The sequence below is a fragment of the Denticeps clupeoides genome, unplaced genomic scaffold (assembly GCF_900700375.1).
Source record: "Denticeps clupeoides unplaced genomic scaffold, fDenClu1.1, whole genome shotgun sequence".
NCBI classification, from domain to species: domain Eukaryota; kingdom Metazoa; phylum Chordata; class Actinopteri; order Clupeiformes; family Denticipitidae; genus Denticeps; species Denticeps clupeoides.
The window spans coordinates 104,766-129,365 of record NW_021629712.1 but is presented as its reverse complement, the minus strand read 5'-3'; the positions used below and the strand labels follow the sequence as shown (position 1 = coordinate 129,365).

Below are 24,600 nucleotides of genomic sequence, written 5' to 3'. Positions count from 1 at the left end.
TGAAAGCTGTATGAAATGTGGCTGTTGTTGAATCATTGTGGTTTTGGACATCAAGCTGCATATGTAGCATTATATATAACATTAAAAATGTGACTAAGCATTACCATAAAATTGAACTGTATGAAACATGGTGAATCAGACTAAAGGTTCCTCGTATAAGATATTTAAAATGTAGAAACACGGGAATGAAGAGACTCTTTCAGAATGGTAGAGCAGTTGCAGAGATGGTCCACAGTGAGAGGATCCTTCATCACACATTAACCACTTGAATTGCCTGTATGAAGTTCCAAGTCACTCCAGCGATGGAGGTCTTCAGCAGGGTTTCATCAGAGCATCAGGGCTTCTTCTTGGTGCCTAGGCAATACTTGTTGGACATTGTCCCCGTCCCCACACACTGCTCCATCAGGGGATTTGACAACTTGTGACAACTAATCACTTTCATTTTGATAAAATAAAAGCCCCTGCTCCAATCCTCATGCCTTGAAGCTGCTATTGATTTAAATGGTTTCTTTGGTACCTTTCGTCACAATGCAGATTCCATTGAAGATGGTCCAGAAGGTTGAACAAGCACACGGGAAAATCTTTGGTGGTAAAATGTGCTACTGGAATGAAGATCAGAGATCCTGGATCTCTGATTAAAATGACAATGATCTGAAGCACTGCTTGGTTTTACTGTGAAGCTGCATCAGACCCTGGAGAATTCAGACACAAGCCTTCATGAAAACATCCAGTCTCGACTTATCGACATTCACTGTGTTCAGCGTGTGTCTCACCTTCTCATCCAGAGTTAAACGACAAACAACATTCATTTCCTGTTGTTAACGGTCTCTGGTCTACTGACAACCTGCCCTTCATGTCCTGTTGGTCTGATGGTGAGACAGCATCTTCTTCCCCACCTTCACCTGGATCCAGTGACAGTGACTGTTGGCCTTTCGATTAAAACTCCGTTCAGTTTACCTTGCAGCTCCAGATAAAACACGTAATGGTGGCATGAAGGTGGCATCTGATGGTTCTTTTGGAGATTTGACTGTGATCATTGGTTCATAACTGTTCCAGTTTATGCCCACCTCTCAAAATCTTTTCTGCAGGTCCACACACTTATCTAATCTGATTTTTTTTTTAATCTCATACATCTCAATGTTCTTCAGCATGGACAAACGGACATGGGGTCTTTAAGCGAAGATCAGATGTTGTTCTTCTGATGAAGAGAATCCTATTGGAGAAGCGACTGTGTTTGCCGAAAATGCTTTTTTTCATGGTGACAAAAAACATGTGTGGTAATGATGAACATCTCATCCAAATTATGAAACCATCTGCTAAGATCTAAACCCAGCCGAGCACCAGTTTGAGGCGTAGAAGGGATGTGAGGATGAACTCACCTCAAATGATTCACGATTCACAGTATGATTTCTGATTCAGATTTTTTAACAGAATCGGTTGAAAATTATACTTAATTTCTATACACTGTGCAAATGATCTTTTGTCCCCATTTAATCTAAACTGCAACTAAAGCTTTTAAATAATAAAAATACATTTCATTTATTACAATAAACTGAAATAATTGCATGCGTATCTGGCTGGACGTGGCCCTTCAGCGGCTCCAGACCGGCCGGATTTACCATGCTGGTGTTTAAAGGTCTAGTGTGGACATGTGGTGACATGTGGTACCTGGACTAATAGCGAGATGTTAATAACGGACGTGTTAGTTGCTGTGTCACGTATTTCCAGAGGTCATTAAGGCAGTAAAGAGTAAAAATGCCTCTAAGGTCGAGGAAAAGTCGCCTCTTCTGTAGACTAAAAATAGTTGATTTAAGATGAATTCACAAGGTGAATGTCAAGGTGGGGAAGTTCATTTCTGCTGATCTTCGCTCATCAGTGTCCTTTTGTGATCGGTGGTGATATTGCAGAATAGCTCCTCCCTCCTTTTTTACAATAAAAGTATTTATTCTACTCATCTGTACTCATGAGACTCATGTCTATCCAAAATTAAGTAATATTAAAAATGTTAATTCTTATAACATGTATTGTTGTTTAAATGGTTTAATTGATTTAAAAGCGAGGCCACATTGTGTGTGTTTTTATAAGACGGTTTATAAAAAGGAACACTGGGTTTTTTGTCACCCTGTGATTGTGTGTTTCTGCATCTTGTGTAGCTGGATTGAGATGAATAAATCCACCTGTGCACATTACACACAGGCAGGTAGAAACACACAGACTGAACATTAATAAAATGCTGAACATATTTTAAGGTGTGTGTGTGTATGTGCATGTGTGCATGTTAGTGTGTGTGTGTCTGTGTGTGTAAGTGCATGTGTGTGTGAGCATGTGTATGTTAGTGTGTGTGTGTGTGCACGTGTCTATGTCACAGCACGCTCACAAACACCAGACTAAACTACTGTCTACACACAACACAACACAACACCAAAACACACAAACACTGTATACGACACAAATACACAGAAACGCACACACAACCATGAACACACACTACTGAAATACAGAAATGGCACAAACTGAAACTTACTAAAGTGAAGGTGGAACACAAACACAACACCGAACAGCATGCAAAACAGCACAAACACACCACTCACCACACACTGCACACTCATTTAACGGCGGCTGTTCCGTGAAACGGGTTCGGAAGATGTTCAGGATTCGAAAATCCTTGACATTGGTAAGAATCCACAGGAAAAATAGCTCCTCCTGATTCCCGTTAGGTTAAAGATCATGCAGACTGATGGTTATTTTGCCCGTGGACTCTTTATGGACGGCGAGACTTCAGCACTGATGGATCCAAAGCAAAGGCAACAGAAAAAAACCCCAAAACCAAAACCAACTGAAGTCAAGTCAGTCAAAACAGTGAGGACAGGAACAAAAATACGCACAAGATATGAAATAATAATAATAATAATAATAAGGATCTAGCCTAGATTCACAACACACCAACGTTAGTCAGCCAGATACAGAACACCACCACACCACCAAAGAACGGAAACCGACTCTACGGACAAAACCGTACAAGCAGCTGTGAAACCAAGAAAAGGTGCAGAAAGAAAAGAAGAGGAACGAAGCAGCGCATCTATAGACAGGCACAACGGTCATATAGATACATGTAGTGACAGAGATTAGTAGGATATACGTGTTGCTGATATTTACTGTTTCATCATAGTGCCACACGCCCTGGCCATCCGGCTGCTCTGACACCACACTACTGTCCTGATCGATTAGCCAGCGCTGCACCGCGTGGGCCTAAAGAACACACCACATAGAGAACAAAGCACCGTTACCACACAGGCAGGGGGGGGGACACAGAACACAGAACCGAGACGGAACCGGGGGACGCCTCGGAGTTCAGACGACGCCAGTCGCTGTGTGTGGGCGGGACCGATGACCAGCCCCACCCGTCGACTGTGATCCAGCCAATGAGAGTTCTTTGCAACTAATCGGTGCGTGTTTTTGGACCCTCAACAGGGTCAGGTTGTGTCTGGTCGTCTGAACTCACTGTTTAGCCAAGTGACCTTACAGTTTAGAGGTCATTCGGAAGGGATTAAAGAGAACAAACCCATACCCCATACTCTTGTGGGGTCGCTGTGAAGGTCAAAGGTCAGGTTATAAAGCAACATGTCACACAGCTGATACAGCACACGGGAGCAGAATGGAAATGATGTGTGTAAAGGTGTGAGAAGGTTGTGTGGCCAGCGGGTGGCGCTCTACTGCAGGATCTACATCACCACCATCTGCACTCACCTCTGGGCACGTGGGTCCATGGCTACACAACTAGAAGGATCTTTTGGTGTGAAATGAACCCGAACCCAAGCCTGAACCCGGCTTGCTCGGCCCCCGAGAGAAAGCGGCGTGGCGAGGGGGGCGTGGCCTCTCTCTAGCATCAGCAGGAAGAACGAGCGGCTCAGCATTTTCTCAGAAAGCTGGAATACGTGCAGCGCACAGAACCCAGGGGTCCCAGGCTGGAATTCATTATCCTGTCATTTAATCCCGCCGTGTGGAACACACACACACACACACACACACACACAACATGGTACTCTATATGGTACATGCTGGTGTAAACACGGAATCGCACACACTGACTCTCCATCCCCTGAGCACTGCAGCATAGGAGTGTGTGCGGGTGTGTGTGTCCTTGGCTCTTCCTGAATGTCACGTTTGTGTGTGTGGAGGACGTAATAACTGTGTAACGTGTGTGTTGTTACCTTCAGGAGACATGTACAGAGGTTGGGGTGGGGGACGGAAAATGAGAGGCGGAGGAGGAAGACGCAGAGGCGAGGCTGTGCAGATCTGAAGGTGATAAATAATGGATGGAGCTGCCAGCCCCTGCAGGTTCTTACATCAGCAGACGGGAGAGCAGATCGCCGGCACAGGTGGCCGGGTCAGGACAGAGGGACACGCCCGCAGTCTCCTCCACGCTCGTCCTGGGATGGACAGCAACCAACCATGAGGGGGACATGAACCTCCGGGGTGGTCCAGTAAAACCAAATCACACACTCAGGCGTCATTGAGATGTTCTTCACAGCAGCACCAGCACCACAGGAAGAGGAGTTTTAAAAATGCCATGAGAGTGGGCGGGGCCGTACAGTGTGACTTCAGTCAGATGATGTGAACACACCTACTCCCTGGAGACCATGGAGATAATGACATGACTGCTCTGCACACCAACACTACCACCACCATCATCCTCAGCTTCATGAGATGACCAGTAACCTGAGTGAAGGAAAGGCGGCGAGATGTGAAGGTGGCTGAGAGGAGTGGACGTGTGAAATTCGTCTTTGACATGAAGCCGGTGATCTGATGAGTCACCGGGTCTGATTCTGGAAGGTTCTGGATCACCTCGGGGTTTTACAGGGAATAGGGGGCGGAGACAGGAAAGCCCGGGCGGAGTGGGACGGGAGAAGTTGGAGGGCAGTGGCGGGAGAGAGAGAGAGAGAGAGAGAGAGAGAGAGCGAGAGCAGTTCATGTTTTATCAATGGCAGCAGCAGCAGCAGCTAATCCGCCTCTCGAGACGGGATCCCGTCTATTTTTACCCAGCAGCCACCGCATTACCATCACAAAAGGCGCCAATCTCAGCCTCCGTCTCGCTCCATTGTTACGGCAAAGCGTCCCCATCGCCTCACAGACGCTTATTATTCCGTCACATGGAATTTCTTGGACCTGGTCTGATGCGCGCACACACACACACACACACACACACACTGTCATTTACACACACATCTACACACGCCTGCCCGCATACGCCCATCCAGGTGCGGGATGGAGATGACGCTCCGGGCCCGGTCTCCTTGATTGTCGTCCCCTGTTCCGTGTTGGTGGAGATCTCTGTCACCCGGTCCTGTACCCTTCAGTCCAGCGTTTGCACCGGTGGGACATTATTAAATGTCCTGAAGGTGGATTTCTTTACATTATTATTAAAAAGTGCACTTTCTTCATAATTATTATTAACAACGTCTCATAGGTCCTGAATGGGTTTCTCAAGATGAATGTGCTCGTTCACACTTAACCAATCACACGAAGACATCAGCGCCAGCGTGACCACCAGGAACGAAGTCCAGCAGCGGGCAGAAAAGCGCCGAGAAGAGCAGAGCAGACGAGTGACGGACCAAGCAGCCCCGTCCTGCCACGCCCACGTCCATCTGTCCTGGTTCCTCCACCTACGGGGGCCGGTGGCGACAGCGCTGCAGGCTAAACACTTATAGACTCAGACCGTAGCCAGAACATCATCAAGCCACTAACGTGTTCCTCCATAGATGTTGTCCACCAAATCGAATTGGAGTTTGGACTTGTTTTCAGTCTGAAATGAAAGTAAATTCTGCGCAGTTCCTGTAATTAGGGCCTGAATACCAGCGGGCCGGTGGAGGCCTGGCGGGTGAGGAACCCTGAACCTCGAAGGTGCCACTGAGGTCCCCCCACACTGCTCCCCAGGCGCCCGTCATGGTGCCCACTGCTCTCACCGGGTGATTTATTTTAAGCTCTGGTTGTTTCTGGGTCTGAAGCTCGAGATTTTCTTCTGGCATCATTATCTGATGTAGACCAAGCAGGACCAAGTCACAGGTGAAGATCAATTAAAGGTCAAATGGCATCATATTAACCGGGTTTCTGTAATGAGGGACAGACACTGTGTGAACGAGGGTGTAGATCCATAATCAGATAAATTATTGATCAGACTGCGTAAAAGTGAGCTCATGGTGTGCGTGTGTGTGTGTGTTGTGTGTGTTGTGTGTGTGTGTGTGATGGAACGGGGCTCCAGTATCAGCAGTTAAATTAAGCGCAGATAAAATGGCCCGGTGCTGTAACGACCATCAGGGCTTTTAATGGACCTGCTACATTACTGAGGTACAGCAGGAGCAGGTGGAGGAGCTGGAGGTGGAAGAGGGTGGACCTCCAACCGCTCGTTCACCATGACCTATGACCTCCTCACCCCTGAGCTACAGGACTTGTAGGGAGGTTGATGACCTCAGGTGTAGAATATGAGGAGAATGGAAGAACGTGCAGCAGGTGTCTGAAGAGGTGGAAGTGTTCAGCTGAGAAAAGAGTTAGAGTTTTTAATCTCTCACACACACACACACACACACACACACACACAAACGTAGTCAGAAGGTTGCGGGTTCGAGTCCCGACCCGCCAAGGTGCCACTGAGGTCCCCTTGATAAAGGTCCCGTCCCCACACGCTGCTCCCCGGGCGCCTGTCATGGTGCCCCCTGCTCACCAAGGGTGATGGTAAAATACAGAGGACACGTTTCACCGTGTCACCGTGCGCTGTGCTGCTGTGTCTCACAATGACAGTCACTTCACAAAGGAGAAGAAAGACGGGGAACGACAGCGAATCGCTGATGAGCGTGCTTTGTTTGGGGGGACGGGTGGCTCCTTTAGCCACAGAGCAGGTAGGGCGGGTGCGGGATGTGAATCCTGGCGTGCCGCCTTTAAAGCAGTGTGGTTCAGTATTAGTGGCATCTGTGTCTGAGGATGCTGCATCGCTACATGCTGAACACGTTGAACCACTTTTCTGGATCTTTGGCCAGAAAGCGTGGAGGTTGGTGAATGATCTGAGGATCAGGTTAGTTCAGTGAATTCAGTGAGCAACTGGCGCCATACCGAGGAAAAGCAGAAAACAAAACCAACACTGACCAATCAGACACAGACAGTTCCATCGAAGAAAGGCCTTGGGGCTGTGGTGCTCTAGACGGTACGGAAGCGTCTGAAAGTGGTAACACACACGCCCATGAACCAGAAGACCCAGGTTCAAACCCCACTTACTACCATCGTGTCCCTGAGCAAGACACTTCTCCAGGGGGACAATCTTCTGATTACGGGGCCACTTCGTTAACTGCAAGGCCACCACTGCCCCCTGTCCCTTGGTTACAGGGGAGAGTCCCCCCCTGGAGAGACTCAGGGTTAAGTGTCTTGCTCAGGGACATGATGGTAGTAAGTGGAGTTTGAACCTGGGTCTTCTGCTAGGCTACTAGCACCACAAATTAAATCCTTCGGTAACATAAAGGAGAAATAACACATGGATCCATTTGCAAAAAAAACATAAAAATAAAAAGGAGCAAATAATGCAAATAACCGACACCGATATACACAAACAGCATAAAGCATAGCGCATAGAATTAGTTCACGTCTAGGGCATTATTTTTGTATTGAAACTATTTTTTATATGCAGCAAATTCTTTTATCTAAACAAGTTTCTGAAACAAAGCATGCTGAATTGTACTAAGAAACAAGCTTCTTTAATGAACAAATCTGAACACAACCAAACGTGTCCTCTGTATTTAACCGTCACTCTTGGTGAGCCGTGGGCACCATGACAGGCGCCCGGGGAGCAGTGTGTGGGGACGGGACCTTCATCAAGGGGACCTCAGTGGCTCCAGATTTGAACTGGCAACCTTCCGATAACGTGTCTGCTTCCTTACCCAACACAGCTGGGTGAGTTGCAGACTCAGGAGTATCAGGAGATCAGGTCTGGCTCTCCCTGTGCTTCCGCCTTTCCTGGGTCCTTCACTGGTGGCGTCTCAGATCCACCCAGCGCCATTTAAACCGAAACTCCTCATGCCAGTCGCTCAGGGACCCAGAGCCCGGAGGGACACACACTACGGCACCACCAAGAACCCTTCGTCTTGGTGGCTTGTAATTCATCCCAATAAACTCATTTTAGGGTTAGTGTTACCCACCCTCTTCTGTTCTTATATCTCAGCGTTTCTATAACAAAGCATGCTGGATAATGAATAATATCATTTCTTTTCTACTATGATGTCACATATTACCTGCTCTTTATCGCCGTGTCAGTGGCCACAATGTAATAAGGGTTTTTCAACACCAGCTACAACACACTGGTGAGAAGCCATGTGAGTGTGTAAATCGTGGTAAGATAAGATAAGATAAGATAAACCTTTATTAGTCCCACTTGTCACGGCAGAAAGTGGACAGAAGCAGAAGGTAAAAGCATCACAAAAAATAAGATAAATATGTATCTGTAAACCCTCACTGGAGAGAAGCCCCACCAGTGAAAACGGTGTGGTATGTTCCGGCGGAATACTGGTGAAAGACCGTACCAGTGAGTGGATTGAGGAAGCTGAGAAGCTGCACTAGAACAGACCGGCAGTTCTCCATTAAACAATGGAGGTGACACCACCACGAAGACACCGTACAGCAGCACCAGCAGCACAGTCCCAGCGGACGAATACACAAACGGACTCCCCATTACTACTAAAGTAAAGGCGTGTAAAGGAAGAGCGCCGCCATGTGTTAATGCAGACCCCAACTTTATCTCCATCACAGTCCACCAGGCGGCCTGAAGTGCAGACAGGAGAGGGGCTTGTGATGACCACTGCATTCCTGCATCGGGGCTTCTGTTCGGACAAGGCAGAGGACAACCTGATTGGTTTGGGGGAGCCACATGTCCCCTTCTTTTCTAGAGTTTGCCTCCCTCTTTTTCCTTCTCACTAATTTTGGTTTTCATGTAATTGCAGTAGTAGTTCATCTGTGCCAAGCCTCTGTACGTATAGGTAACATTAGAAGAGTTCAAATACCTTGCTAATAATTAGTGCTAGACGAAGAAAAATTATATATACATTATAATTTTTTCTTCAGCTGGCACTTAACAATCCCCGAACATGCTCTTTTCTGACAAGTTGGGCCTTATCAGGGCTCTTAGTTTGTAAACTCAAAATTCTATAGAAATCGAATGAGAATTGCTGGTGTCGTCCTCCTATAAGTCGCTTTGGATAAAAACGTCTGCCAAGTAAAGTAAAGTAAAGTAAAGTAATGGAGTCAATTAACAAGGTCTCTGATGTCCACCCTTCGCCGCTGAGTTGGATTCTGTCTTTTTACATACGTAACACCGTTGGTCCACCTGATCACGATAAGTAGAATAATGTTGGATGGTCTTTACCCTGATCTGAAATATCATGTTGAAGATATCATGTTGAGGTTCAGGTATGTCGTGCGGTGCATGACGAGTTTAGCCAAAGTTGAGCTGAGAAGGAGGAGACAGAAGACCGTAGGGCTGGTGCTGGACTGATTTACTTTACTTTACTTTACTTTACTTTATTTGGCAGACGCTTTTATCCAAAGCGACTTACAATGGGAGGAGAAAGTTACTGATGTTACTGACTGATGGTGAGATGTACTGGAGGACGACCTCGGTCTGTGATTATTACGCTGAGTGATAATTCCCAAGCACAAAGTTATCCCGCAACCAGCATTTAACCATGATGAGGTGGACATTGTTGAGGCCATCGTTCAAGCCACAGCCCATATCTTGAAAGTAGAGTGGATCCAACATTACAAGCCGTTAGACCAATATCAGGGACTCATTACACCAAGAAATGAAACCCCAACTCTGCTTCTGACAGAGACAATGGCCCTTAGACAACAAGTTGTGGAGCGGTGAAGGTGGGTGGTGTTCCGGCTGCTGAAATGCGGTGGTGGACGGTCATGGCCGGGCAGCGAGGGTTCAGCAACTGCGAGGGACCCTGCGGGTCCAAGTTGTCAGAAGGATCATCCGGGAAGCGGGAATGGAGGTCGTGAAAAAAAGGCTCAGACAAGGAACCGGCAGGTGTCACCGTGGGCCTACATGTCACCATGCTGTCACACTCTTCGCCAACGCTGTGAATGAATGGGATCGTTACCGACACATAGAAGAGACATGATGAATTTGCTGATGGTCCTGAGTGTAGGAATGCTACCCCATCCCTAGTGTGAAGAGACTGAGATGGCACGCCAGCTTGGCACCAGTTGGCACACAAGCCCGCTGCTCCGCTCCCTCCACTGGCATCCAGTAGCTGAACCGCGGAGTCACTGAGAGCTTTCAAACGGCAGCCTGAGACTTGTAACTTTCTCCTGGTCTGACTTGTGGAAGAAAAACTAGAAGCGAGGAAGAGGTGTTCCAGATCCTTGCTTTATGAACAAAGAATGGGCTGTGCAGGCTTAAGATCAGCTTCACCCACCCTATTAAGAGATGGTCCTGAAGATATAAGCAAAATGGATGAGGGCACCTCATCCAAATGTAGACATGTTGGACGAAGGGGCAAAGCCTGTTCCCAGAACCATGGTTTACTGTTGTTGCATGTGCAGAAGGTCTTGGTTGGCACACACACATCTTCACAAAAACTGATCTATGAAGTCACAGTGTTGGTCAGATCATCCAGATTATCAGATGCAGCTTCAAAACAGACCAATCAGTGCTGCAGTCCTGCTCTTCCTGCATTGCTGCATCGTTCCATTTGTATGCTGGAAAATTGTTGGTGTGTGGGTGTGTGTGTGGGTATGTGTGTGTGTGTGTGGGTATGTGTGACCCCAGAAGTCTACTAGGAGTACACACACACACTCTCTCACATTAATCTTGCTGTCAGGAGCAAATGGTTGCAGTGACAGGGCCAGTGGGGGCCTAGCGGTTAAGGAAGCTCCCCCGTAATCAGAAGGTGGCCGGTTCGAATCCCGAGCCGCCAAGGTGCCACTGAGGTCCCCTTGATGAAGGTCCCGTCCCCACACGCTGCTCCCCGGGCGCCTGTCATGGTGCCCACTGCTCACCAACGGTGGTGGTTAAATACAGAGGACACGTGTCACAGTGTCACCGTGTGCTGTGCTGCTGTGTATCACAATGACAATCACGTCACTTTCACTTCAGATGCCAAAATGACAAACCATCACACAGATAGAAACTATTTCTGCATATAATAATATTTTGAGCACTTTCTCTTCTTTACCGGAGTAGACAGCAGCCATGAGGTGGATGGGGGCAGATCCTCACCAGCTGGATCACATGACCCTCATCCAGAAAATGATGTTTATGGAAATGATGTATCTTTTCAGATGTGACCTAGAACATGCCCAATCTCATCTGACCATGACAGGAATTGCATCTCATAATGTGGCAGATCTTTCCACAACTGATGTTCCCTGTAGAACTTGGCTTGAGAGGGCAGGTGTAGCAGCTCAGTCCAGAAGACTGGGACAAGAATGTTGTGTTATAATAAAATAAATCCTAAAAGGTGAAATACAAAAAACACATGACTGGATGCTACAAAGACATGAAGGTCATCCAGACTGTGCCAGTAACCACAGACCTGTCTGGACCCTGTCTGCTGGACCTGGCCTGGACCTGGCATGGACCTGTCTGTACCCTGTCTGCAGGACCCAGCCTGGACCTGTCTGCTGGACCCTGTCTGCTGGACCTGGCCTGGACCCGGCATGGACCTGTCTGTACCCTGTCTGCAGGACCCAGCCTGGACCTGTCTGCTGGACCCTGTCTGCTGGGCCTGGCCTGGACCCGGCATGGACCTGTCTGTACCCTGTCTGCAGGACCCAGCCTGGACCTGTCTGCTGGACCCTGTCTGCTGGGCCTGGCCTGGACCCGGCATGGACCTGTCTGTACCCTGTCTGCAGGACCCAGCCTGGACCTGTCTGCTGGACCCTGTCTGCTGGGCCTGGCCTGGACCCGGCATGGACCTGTCTGGACCCTGTCTGCAGGACCCAGCCTGGACCTGTCTGCTGGACCCTGTCTGCTGGACCTGGCCTGGAGGGGCGCAGTTCTGTATGAATTTCACATGAAATGTTTTCAACTTTTTTGGCCATTTGGATGTTTTATATGCAGTCAAACGGGTGGAAAAAAGGAAAAACAAAGGGATTTAATTTCAGCAGCTCAGCAGAACAGTGACACCATCTCACACACACCACACACACACACACACACACACATACACACACACACACACACTCAGAGGATACTGTGTACTCATATACAGAGAATACATGCATTCCTCCAATTCAATAATCAATACAAGACATACACACATCTCCACCCCCTTACACACACACACACACACACACACAAGAGGGCGAGAGAGCAGGGATGCATTTTCTGGCAGTGAAACTGGCTGAATCAGCACCTTCAACATTGTGTGAGCCAGGCTCTCTATCTCTCTCTCTCTCTCTCTCTCTCACACACACACACACACACACAGCATGTATTTATGGGGACCTACTGTACTGCATGTGTGATGTCAGTATTAAGGACTTTTCTCACCATAAACCTGAACCTGCACCTAATTCTTTATTCTCTTGCTCTTTTATTTATTCATGACAAGTTCATGCATTTCAGTTCATCTTAATTTTGAGGACATATAGTCCTCCATTTTACATGGTGTGTGTGTCTCATTAATCTCATGCCAATGTGCCAGCCTCACAAGGGCAAAGGGGACACGTCTCTGCTGCTCTATCGCTTTCTTTTTTTCCAAACACACACACAAAGCTGATCATTTTTTTGATGGCTGCTATGATGAGTGTGTGAGAGCGATGTGTGTGTGTGTGTTTATGGCTCCAGATGGTCCTGTGTGTATCCTGTTGCTCTCCCTTACTGCTTTGATCTCTGTCTGTGAACACACACACACACACACACACACACACACACAGAAAGAAAGATGTGTATCGTATGCAGCAGATGATGTCAGCATTAATAAGGTCCCAGCAGTGTGGTTTTTCATGGTTCCCCTCAGACTGTGTGCTGATCCAGGATCAGTGTTCTGCTGTAAAAACCTGATTGGTGAAAGGTGGAGAGAAACCAGGATCCTGAGAAACCACGGGGCCATAATCTTCCTAGATCCCTGCCAGATCTCCCTCAGCACCACCTCCCATTTCTTACCCCGTCAATGATCAGCCACAACATTAAAACCAACAAAAAATGATTTATCCTGAGGGAATTATTTTGTGGTGAAAGCATGCTCAACGCAACCCCACAAAACAAGAAAAGAACAGGCGTCCGTGGCTTCAGGCCAGCCCCTGAATTTTTAGAGAATCACCAAGAAAGATCTAATGATGTAATCGATCATGTTCCTGGTGGGTAAGGAAGTGGACCCCGGGTGCTCTGGACCCCACGAGGTTAAATGCAGAGGACACATTTCACTGTGTTATCGTGTGCTGTGTGACAAATAATCCCTTTCACTTCACGCCTCGATTATAAGACTCGTTTTAACACCCCGAGTTGAAGGTAATGACCAGGTGTTCATACGCTGTGGAGCATCTGTGTCCCATCCATGGACGCCTCACCAGGTCTTCTGGAATGCCAGGTGGAGAATGAGGGTGGGTGGTTTTAATGCTGCAACACGAAATAATCAAATCCAGGATCAGAGTTGACATATTAGCAGGACTCTGCTGGACTCAGTTTAACAGCCGCCACCTAATCCTCTGGACCGCAATACACAGATTGTGTCTGAGACAGAAGGGGCTTACCAGTGTGTGTGTGTGTGTGTGTTGGGGGGGTCTATCCTTCCCCCATACAAATGCTTCCTCCCCCTTCTGACCTTCATGTGGTTCTCTCTCTCAATCAGCCTGATCTTTTGCTTGTGTTACATAAGACCTAAGACCAGAGGATCCAATCAGAGATCAGCGCGAAACCAGGCATTGACAGTGGTGGGGTGAAGAAACCCTCCTGGACGTCCATCAGGACCTGTTGGACCTTCTGGCCTCAACATGATGACTAGTGTAACAATGCGTATGAAACCATGAAGTCAGAGCTTGCATGTTTTTGGGCAGCTGTTTCCTTCAGAAAAGTCCTTCATCCTCGGAGGCTGCAGGAAGAGATTCCTCTAATGCTGGAGCGGTTCCTCTAATGCTGGAAGATGGTGTTTTGGATGAGACTCGCATTGCATTGCACAGCTACACCTTCACAACCGCACCTACGACCTCAAGGACTGATGATGCTGAGCTTGAACTCAACACCTCAATGTCCCTTGTCCATACTAAGAAGCCAAGAACCTCCTCAGGTTCCTCATATCTCTACACACAGGGACGATGCCTCATGCCTCATTGCATTTCCTTACGTACTTAATTACATACTTCAGGTTCTGGTTCTGAGGTTGGGTTTCTGAGACCTGCTCAGAGACCTGTGACCTGTGTGGGCCGGTAAAGTGGTGTTTGTCCAAACCCGTTACATAATTCAGAATGTGAGATGGAAAAAAGGATGAGATATTCCGAGCAGGGAAGAAGGATGGCGCTCTGTCACGGTGCAAATCACTCCGACTCAGCAGCGCTCGGAAATATGCTGAGCGACGCACTGCTCATTATTCACGCCGGCCTGAAGCTGAGGAAACGGGCTGATCAGGGAGGCCTGGTTCTTCCCGTCTTCATCCCGACCCGTTAAATACTCCGGTTTTACCAGGGAGGCCTGGTTCTTCCCGTCTTCATCCCGACCCGTTAAATACTCCGGTTTTACCAGGGAGGCCTGGTTCTTCCCGTCTTCATCCCGACCCGTTAAATACTCCGGTTTTACCAGGGAGGCCTGGTTCTTCCCATCTTCATCCCGACCCGTTAAATACGCCGCTTTTACCAGGGAGGCCTGGTTCTTCCCGTCTTCATCCCGACCCGTTAAATACGCCGCTTTTACCAGGGAGGCCTGGTTCTTCCCGTCTTCATCCCGACCCGTTAAATACGCCGCTTTTACCAGGGAGGCCTGGTTCTTCCCGTCTTCATCCCGACCCGTTAAATACTCTGGTTTTACCAGGGAGGCCTGGTTCTTCCCGTCTTCATCCCGACCCGTTAAATACTCCGGTTTTACCAGGGAGGCCTGGTCCGTTTCCGTCTTCATCCCGACCCGTTAAATACTCCGGTTTTACCAGGGAGGCCTGGTTCTTCCCGTCTTCATCCCGACCCGTTAAATACTCCGGTTTTACCAGGGAGGCCTGGTTCTTCCCATCTTCATCCCGACCCGTTAAATACGCCGCTTTTACCAGGGAGGCCTGGTTCTTCCCGTCTTCATCCCGACCCGTTAAATACTCCGGTTTTACCAGGGAGGCCTGGTCCGTTTCCGTCTTCATCCCGACCCGTTAAATACTCCGCTTTTACCAGGGAGGCCTGGTCCGTTCCCGTCTTCATCCCGACCCGTTAAATACTCCGGTTTTACCAGGGAGGCCTGGTCCGTTCCCGTCTTCATCCCGACCCATTAAATACTCCAGTTTTACCAGGGAGGCCTGGTCCGTTCCCGTCTTCATTCTGACCCGTTAAATACTCCGGTTTTACCAGGGAGGCCTGGTTCTTCCCGTCTTCATCCCGACCCGTTAAATACTCCGGTTTTACCAGGGAGGCCTGGTTCTTACCGTCTTCATCCCGACCCGTTAAACACTCCACTTTTAGGTTAGGAGAACATGACCCATTGCAGGGGGGGGGGCTGAAACCAGACGTGCGTTAATGAAGTCTGCGGCGTTTATTCCGTTTCTGCGGGTGAATTAACGGGAGTGGGGAGGGACGTGGCCCCGCTGTAAATATGAGAGATTTACCGCGCTTCTGGAGAACGCTGAGTCACTGGACCAGGGCCAAGGAGCCGTGGCCGCTGGGAAATGTTCATAAACTTAAAGCGGGAGCCACGTCACGAGATGCTGCTCCGTCTCGGCTTCTGAAGAAATGTGGAGATATTCCGGAGTTAACAGGACCTTGTCGTGGCTGCTAACTCGTGAATGAGTGAGAAATCTGGACCATAAAGCTGTAATGTTTAATAAGGGCGTCAGCGATGAACGGCTGCAGAAATCGGCAAAATGCAGCTGATGCCGCAGAGAAAATACAACGCTGCACCACAGTATTCAGGGGAGACGTCACCAGGAGGGCGTGGAGTTTAAGAGTCGTGACACCGAGTGTCACTCCTGTTCCTGTCCAACTGCTTCTCAACCCATAAAGTGGAAGGGAGGATCTGAGAGCACTGCAGTTAATGTCCTTCTTTATCACACGTCTTCAGTACCATCTACTGAAACCCTCTCCTGCTGCGTTAGAAGAGCTGGTGATATTGTGAGGCGACAGCGAGCCACGCTGGACACACACTAACAAGTGGCACTCGGCTGGAGACACAATGCATGGTGTCTTCACAAACGTCTGCTGTAATTAGTTGGTGGACAAAGGTGTGAATGGGCGTTGAGGAGCAGTAACTGCAGCCTGCTGTTAATGTGCCCTTATCTGGCGTGTGCAGGAACGCGGCGCCTTTCTCCGCAGCTCCGCTCATCAATAACCCAACGGAAGGTGGCGCAGGTGCCTACTGTGTGCTTGGAAGTGTGTGTGTGTCTGTCTGTGTGTGTGTGTCATTTCCTTCTACACTGCTGACCCATGTTCTGGGTTGGTTCTGTCTGCACTCCAACCACAAGAGGCCCTCAGTGATCCCACCACGTTCCCCTCTTTCAGGAACGTGCTCCTTATGCTAAACGTTCTGCAAGACATGACACAGGTATGGTTGCCACATAAAGAATGCCCACCACAGTTCTTTATCATCAAAAGAAATCCGAATTAACTGAATGGAATTCCAACTGATCATGAAATTACATGACGTTCACAGTTTGCTGTGAATTCAGAGTGTTGAGCCCTGGATTTGACTGACTGAACACAGGACACAGAATTTCATTCTCGAATTCTGGACGATTAAGTATTTCAAGGGACACGTGGTAACATGGAAAAGATGCTGCCCACTCTAACAACAGGAAAACTGGGAAAAATGGGATTTGACATGAATGGTCAAACTACAACATAGATGCAAGTGGAGAATCTTGCAACTATGATGCTGAATTACCAGGTAGAAAAATGGTGCATTATCCACAAAAATTGTATTTTCAGCAAATTCATATTTATTCCTCATTCGTGGAAATTTCCCAGTTGTGTCGTATTCATGAATTCTTATGATTGATAAATTGGTAGTAGAAACTTACAACAAACACTTGAACCTTAAAAGCTGCCATGTCTCTCACTCTCATAGACTCATCCAAACATCTAGCATGTTCACACAAAGTAATAAACAATAACCATCATCTGCTGGTTTTGGCAACTGTCACTGACCTTAAAACAGGGCTTGAAATCTCCTCATATGAGCCGGGCGGTACATTTGTGTTAAATGGTGTGATAATTCCTTCTTTCCCCCTTTCACATTCTTCTCAGACCAAAACAGCAAGGTTCGATGCAGCAGATGACATCGGATGATGTAAATTATGTTAGACCATCATCTCTTTTAAAAGCGGTCTGGAGGACCATGGGGGGGTGAGGGATCCGGTCTCTGAATTGAAAGATGATGGTCTAAAACCTCACCAATCACAGACCACACCTGACTTCACACATATCAGACTTCACCTATAACAGATCACACCGGACCTCACACGGACCAGACCTCACCTAATACAGACCACGCTGGAACTGAAACGGACCAGACCTCACCTATCACAGACCACACCGGACCTCACACATATCAGACCTCACCTAATACAGACCACACTGGAACTGAAACGGACCAGACCTCACCTATCACAGACCACACCGGACCTCACACGGACCAGACCTCACCTAATACAGACCACGCTGGAACTGAAACAGACCAGACCTCACCTATCACAGACCACACCGGACCTCACACATATCAGACCTCACCTAATACAGACCACACTGGAACTGAAACGGACCAGACCTCACCTATCACAGACCACACCGGACCTCACACATATCAGACCTCACCTAATACAGACCACACTGGAACTGAAACGGACCAGACCTCACCTATCACAGACCACACCGGACCTCACACGGACCAGACCTCACCTAATACAGACCACGCTGGAACTGAAACGGACCAGACCTCACCTATCACAGACCACACCGGACCTCACACATATCAGACCTCACCTAATACAGACCACGCTGGAACTGAAACGGACCAGACCTCACCTATCACAGACCACACCGGACCTCACACATATCAGACCTCACCTAATACAGACCACGCTGGAACTGAAACGGACCAGACCTCACCTATCACAGACCACACCGGACCTCACACATATCAGACCTCACCTAATACAGACCACACTGGAACTGAAATGGACCAGACCTCACCTATCACAGACCACACCGGACCTCACACATATCAGACCTCACCTATAACAGATCACACCTGACATCACACAGACCAGACATCACCTAATACAGACCACACCTGACTTCACACAGACCAGATCTCACCTATCACAGACCGCACCGGACCTCACACGGACCAGACCTCACCTATAACAGACCACACTGGACCTCACATGGAAAAGACCTCACCAATCACAGATCACACTCGACCTCACACATACCAGACCTCACCAATCACAGATCACACCTGACCTCACACATACCAGACCTCACCTATCACAGATCACACCTGACCTCACACATACCAGACCTCACCAATCACAGATCACACCTGACCTCACACATACCAGACCTCACCAATCACAGATCACACCTGACCTCACACATACCAGACCTCACCAATCACAGATCACACCTGACCTCACACATACCAGACCTCACCTATCACAGATCACACCTGACCTCACACATACCAGACCTCACCAATCACAGATCACACTCGACCTCACACATACCAGACCTCACCAATCACAGATCACACCTGACCTCACACATACCAGACCTCACCTATCACAGATCACACCTGACCTCACACATACCAGACCTCACCAATCACAGATCACACCTGACCTCACACATACCAGACCTCACCTATCACAGATCACACCTGACCTCACACATACCAGACCTCACCAATCACAGATCACACCTGACCTCACACATACCAGACCTCACCTATCACAGATCACACCTGACCTCACACATACCAGACCTCACCAATCACAGATCACACTCGACCTCACACATACCAGACCTCACCTATCACAGATCACACCTGACCTCACACATACCAGACCTCACCAATCACAGATCACACTCGACCTCACACATACCAGACCTCACCTATCACAGATCACACCTGACCTCACACATACCAGACCTCACCAATCACAGATCACACTCGACCTCACACATACCAGACCTCACCTATCACAGATCACACCTGACCTCACACATACCAGACCTCACCAATCACAGATCACACTCGACCTCACACATACCAGACCTCACCTATCACAGATCACACCTGACCTCACACATACCAGACCTCACCAATCACAGATCACACTCGACCTCACACATACCAGACCTCACCTATCACAGATCACACCTGACCTCACACATACCAGACCTCACCTATCACAGATCACACTGGACCTCACACATACCAGACCTCACCTATCACAGATCACACCTGACCTCACACATACCAGACCTCACCAATCACAGATCACACTCGAACCTCACACATACCAGACCTCACCTATCACAGATCACACCTGACCTCACACATACCAGACCTCACCAATCACAGATCACACCTGACCTCACACATACCAGACCTCACCTATCACAGATCACACCTGACCTCACACATACCAGACCTCACCAATCACAGATCACACTCGACCTCACACATACCAGACCTCACCTATCACAGATCACACCTGACCTCACACATACCAGACCTCACCAATCACAGATCACACTCGACCTCACACATACCAGACCTCACCTATCACAGATCACACCTGACCTCACACATACCAGACCTCACCAATCACAGATCACACTCGACCTCACACATACCAGACCTCACCTATCACAGATCACACCTGACCTCACACATACCAGACCTCACCTATCACAGATCACACTGGACCTCACACATACCAGACCTCACCTATCACAGATCACACCTGACCTCACACATACCAGACCTCACCAATCACAGATCACACTCGACCTCACACATACCAGACCTCACCTATCACAGATCACACCTGACCTCACACATACCAGACCTCACCAATCACAGATCACACTCGACCTCACACATACCAGACCTCACCAATCACAGATCACACCTGACCTCACACATACCAGACCTCACCAATCACAGATCACACCTGACCTCACACATACCAGACCTCACCTATCACAGATCACACTGGACCTCACACAGACCAGACATCACCTAATACAGACCACACCTGAGCACACCTCAGCCATCACGGACTGCGCTTCACCTCACACAGAACGCACTTTTAAAAAAATGTTAAAAACCATTTTGCCTGCAACTGTTGCTAATAATAATAATTTGGCAGTGTCAGGAGGTGTGTGTATGTGTGTATGTGCACACACATGAGGCTGGTTTAAGAAGCTTAAGGTCCGGTGTTACGTAAGCGAAGATTCCATCGTATATCACAGTTCTTCATGCGATCCTCTATCTTGATGAAAGTAATGTAGATGCAGCAGGTGCAGAGCCGCACCATCCTGTTATCATACATTCATTATACAGCAACATACACATACACACATCATGCATTTTCACTGAAGCCGGAGATTTCTTGTAATATGAGGACTCTGCCAAGAAAGCAGTTTCTAAAAAGAGGTAAAGCACACGCACACACACACACACACACACACACACACATAAAGTGACTCATCCCCCTCGATGAAAGGTAAATCCTGCAATGGTAAAAGTGAAGCACAAACACAGTTGCATGCATAAAACACACACTCATATTTCCCGTCCATTCACAAAATGCAGCCATTCTCAGTCACAACATTTCTCTGCATTTACAGCATTTCCCGCACACACACACACACAGACACACATACACACACACACACACACACACAATTTCTCTCTCTGTAATTAAGAGACACATACAGAGTTCACAATGTTGCAACACAGCACCCACATACGATTAAAGACAATGTCCCCAGAAAACAGGTGTCGTTGCTTATACCATATTACACACACACACACACACTCACACTAATTATACTAATAGATTCATATATGTAAACACAGTTTAATATTCACACATGCCCAGAAGAACAGACTGTCACACACCTCCATAAAATGCTGCAGTCAGAGATAATGCAGCTCTGTGCGCGCACACACACACACACTCACACACACTTGCACACTTATGCATACAGTTAACACATGACAGGCTGGTACACACGACTCTTCTCCATGTGTGTGTGTGTTGCAGATGTGAACTTTCCGTGTTTCTGCTTGTGTGTACATGTGTTGCTCTGTAAATGTACATCAGGAATGCAACACCATGCCTGTGTGTGTGTGTGTGTGTGTGCGAGGCCCCAGCACTGCCACGCTCTCACCTTGCGTTTCTTGTCTCGGGAGCGGCTCCTCTTCTTGATTCTCTCCTCCTCTTTCTCCTTGCGCTCCTGCTCGGCCTGAGCCTCCAGGTCCTTGTTCTTGCGGAGATGTTTGGCCGCCTGCGCCATGGTGCTGCTGGGCTGGGTGCCGACTCACAGCCCTGCTGCTAACCGAGGAGAGATACCGGGACCTGCTGCCGCCTTTCCCCACTAGCGCTCTCCCTCGCCCTCGCTCGCTCGCTCGCTCACTGTCTCTCAACCCTGCAGAGCAGTGCAGTCCATCAGCTCTAAACAGTCTCCTCTCTCTCTCCTCTCTTCTCTCACTTCCACTCGTCTCTCTCTCTCTCTCTCTCTCTCTCTCTCACTCAGATCCACTAGTCTCTCTCTCTCATTCAGATCCACTAGTCTCTCTCTCTCTCTCTCTCTCTCTCTCTCTCTCTCGAGAACATCCTCTCCAGGTTTGTATGTTTGAATGATGTGTGAGCAGGACAGCTGGATAGAGGTATCATCAGACAGGTTTACTGGTGTGTGTGTGTGTGTGTGTGTGTGTGTGCACTGCAGTGATATGGATGTTCTCTCATGTACCCAGCTCAGCCCTCGAACGTCTGTGTTTAAGTGAACACATTCATACACTCCGTCTCAGAGGTGTTAACACACACACACACACACACACACACACACACACACACACACACACACACACAGACACCATTAAAACACACACTGCTCCTGTTTCTCAGTAACGCTGCATGCAGCATCGCTGTAAATAATGTGTGTGTGATGAACGATTGTTAATCTGGTCTCTTTGTAGGATGCCGTGTTCTTTTCAGACAATGTCTGGTGTGTGTGCATGTGTGTGTGCATGTGTGTGTGCATGTACAACCTGCACCTGTTCATTTTTTTGCTGCAGCTCTCTCTCTCTCTCTCTCTCTCTCTCTCTCTCTCGGTCACTGCAATGCTGCTGATGCAGGCAAAATCTGTTTTAATGCCTCCTCTCTTCCTCACTCTTCCTCCCCTGTGAAAACATTCGTGCACACACACACACACACACACACACACACACACACGTCTGTTCAGTGTCGTTATGGAGCGAACGTCTGACGTGTAGAAATCCGGTGATAAACGGTCCACCTTCGTCCTGGTTGGTCCCACCGTCCCGCTCCAGGTCACACTGCCACAGTTCACACCGCGTGCACCGAGACGACCGAGAGGCCGTTCCGGTAAAACCAGCTTTTATTATCAGCGGATCTAGTCTTATCATCTCCTGGAAAGAAGGTGACCTGCTAACCCAGGAAGATCTGAGGGGATCGTACTGCTGTGAAATTGGTGTGACGGGGTCCTGGTTCTGATACCTGCCACTCTCTCCAGGCTGGAGCTTTGGAAGGACACAGTCGCTTGGGCGAATGTGGAGGTGAAGGGTTAAGGTCAGTGTGCCACACCCCGGTTGATGGAGATCAAGGTGTGCACTTTTTTCATGCAGCTGGAGGCTTTTACTGTGACCCGTTTTCCAGTGTTATTTTACATTTTTACACAGTGGGCTGACCTCCTTCTTAGACAAGCTGTTTTTCCTCATCTTCTGCACAGCAAAGCTGGCTTGATTAACAAAGCTGAAGAGCTTAGATCTTTCTCTGGACTTTGCTCTTGTCACTATCACTCCAAAAAAACTCCAACATGAAATCTTGACCCACCAGTCCATATAAATCATAAGTAGTCCACCATAATATGCATGCTTTTGATCTTTGGTTTCATCTTTGCCTCAGCAGCGTCCAGCATTGGGCGTGGAAGTCGTCAGACGTGACTCAGACCTCAGGAGAAGCTGATTGATTCGAGTCTGAAGTGCAAGTCAGCAAAACACGTCAACAGGCTGAGACACTGGAGCTGCAACCACACACAGCATCACATCCTAGGGTCTCCAAAGCCCACACTCCCTCACACAGGCTCTCCTCAATTCACTGTGGTGAGAAGGTGTGAGATGGACCCACCAGAGCCTCCCCCAGCACGTTCCTCCAGTCACAGGAACTTCTGGAATAAACCAAGAAAGGAAGGAGAGAAGGAGAAGCACGCCTGCTCTACACCGTGACGGATTCTCACTGGAAGGTGTCATGTAGAAGCTGTGGTTTGTGATTCATGGTCCCAGACAAGATGAAATTCTAAAATCCTTCCTCTGGCATCTGCGTGGAGACGTGAGCTGATCAAATTTCAACACACACAGAGACAGACGAGGAGATGGACGGCCCTGTGGCATCAGGCTGGTGGCCCAGTGTCAGGTTTGCCGGCGTCTCAGTCAGGCTCTAAATACATTAAGAGCGCGGCGAGTCCCCAGGGGGACACGGTGTAACAGGAGACACACACACAGAATGCTGCAGTGCAGCACTGACAAAGCAAGGCTTCACACAGCCTGCGGTGACCTCTGCTGGCCAAACATGGAACGAGCTGACCACAAGCTGAGCTCAGACCCAGGACCCCGAGGCTACAGCATGGAGATGAAGACCTCCTCCCTGATATTATGTACATCCAAGCTGAAGCAATGATAGCAGCTCTGACCTTCTGAGATGTGGAGTCCACATGAACTATGAAGAATCCGAGAATACCTGATGTTCTGAACCGCTGATGGGGGACAGGAGTAAGATGTTTTAAACATTAATATTGAGCCGGAATGAGAGAATGTCTGAAACTCCAACATCTAAGATAGAGATTATTGCATAACCAGAAAGCTCTACAGGATGTTGGGAGTCCTGACCTGTATTCCACCCCAAAATCTGAAACTTGATGATACAGCATGCTGATGCAACCCAGGCGATGGGTCCTCAAACCCCTGACATTCAGGCCATAATAGAAAACTGGTGGATTGGTCTTGCCAAGATTATGGTCCTTCTGATCTCTGAGGCAAGCTGGGGTGACCATAAAGTTCTAACTAAAGCCCCTGTTCCCCAGGAACGGTTCAAATTTCATTGTTTAAGAATAGAAGTCAGTTCAGAATCTGCATGCTGCAGCCAGTTTTGACTTGAAGGTTGCTTCTTCTCAGTAGGG

At 48.4% G+C, this 24,600-nt stretch overlaps 1 protein-coding gene across 1 annotated transcript in view; it reads right to left on the bottom strand.

The window, feature by feature from the left end:
* LOC114772453 (ankyrin-1-like) overlaps positions 1-21,864 on the bottom strand; it is a gene marked incomplete at its 3' end in the record, with an annotated part of 39,842 nt that extends 17,978 nt beyond the window's left edge. Inside the window, exons 1-2 of the mRNA XM_028965338.1 lie at positions 21,574-21,864; positions 3,157-3,249 (exon numbers count right to left, since the gene is read on the bottom strand). Coding sequence (XP_028821171.1) covers positions 3,157-3,249; positions 21,574-21,699 — 219 coding nt within the window. The remainder of the gene's footprint in view (positions 1-3,156; positions 3,250-21,573) is intronic.
* Between the last annotated feature and the right edge of the window lie 2,736 nt (positions 21,865-24,600).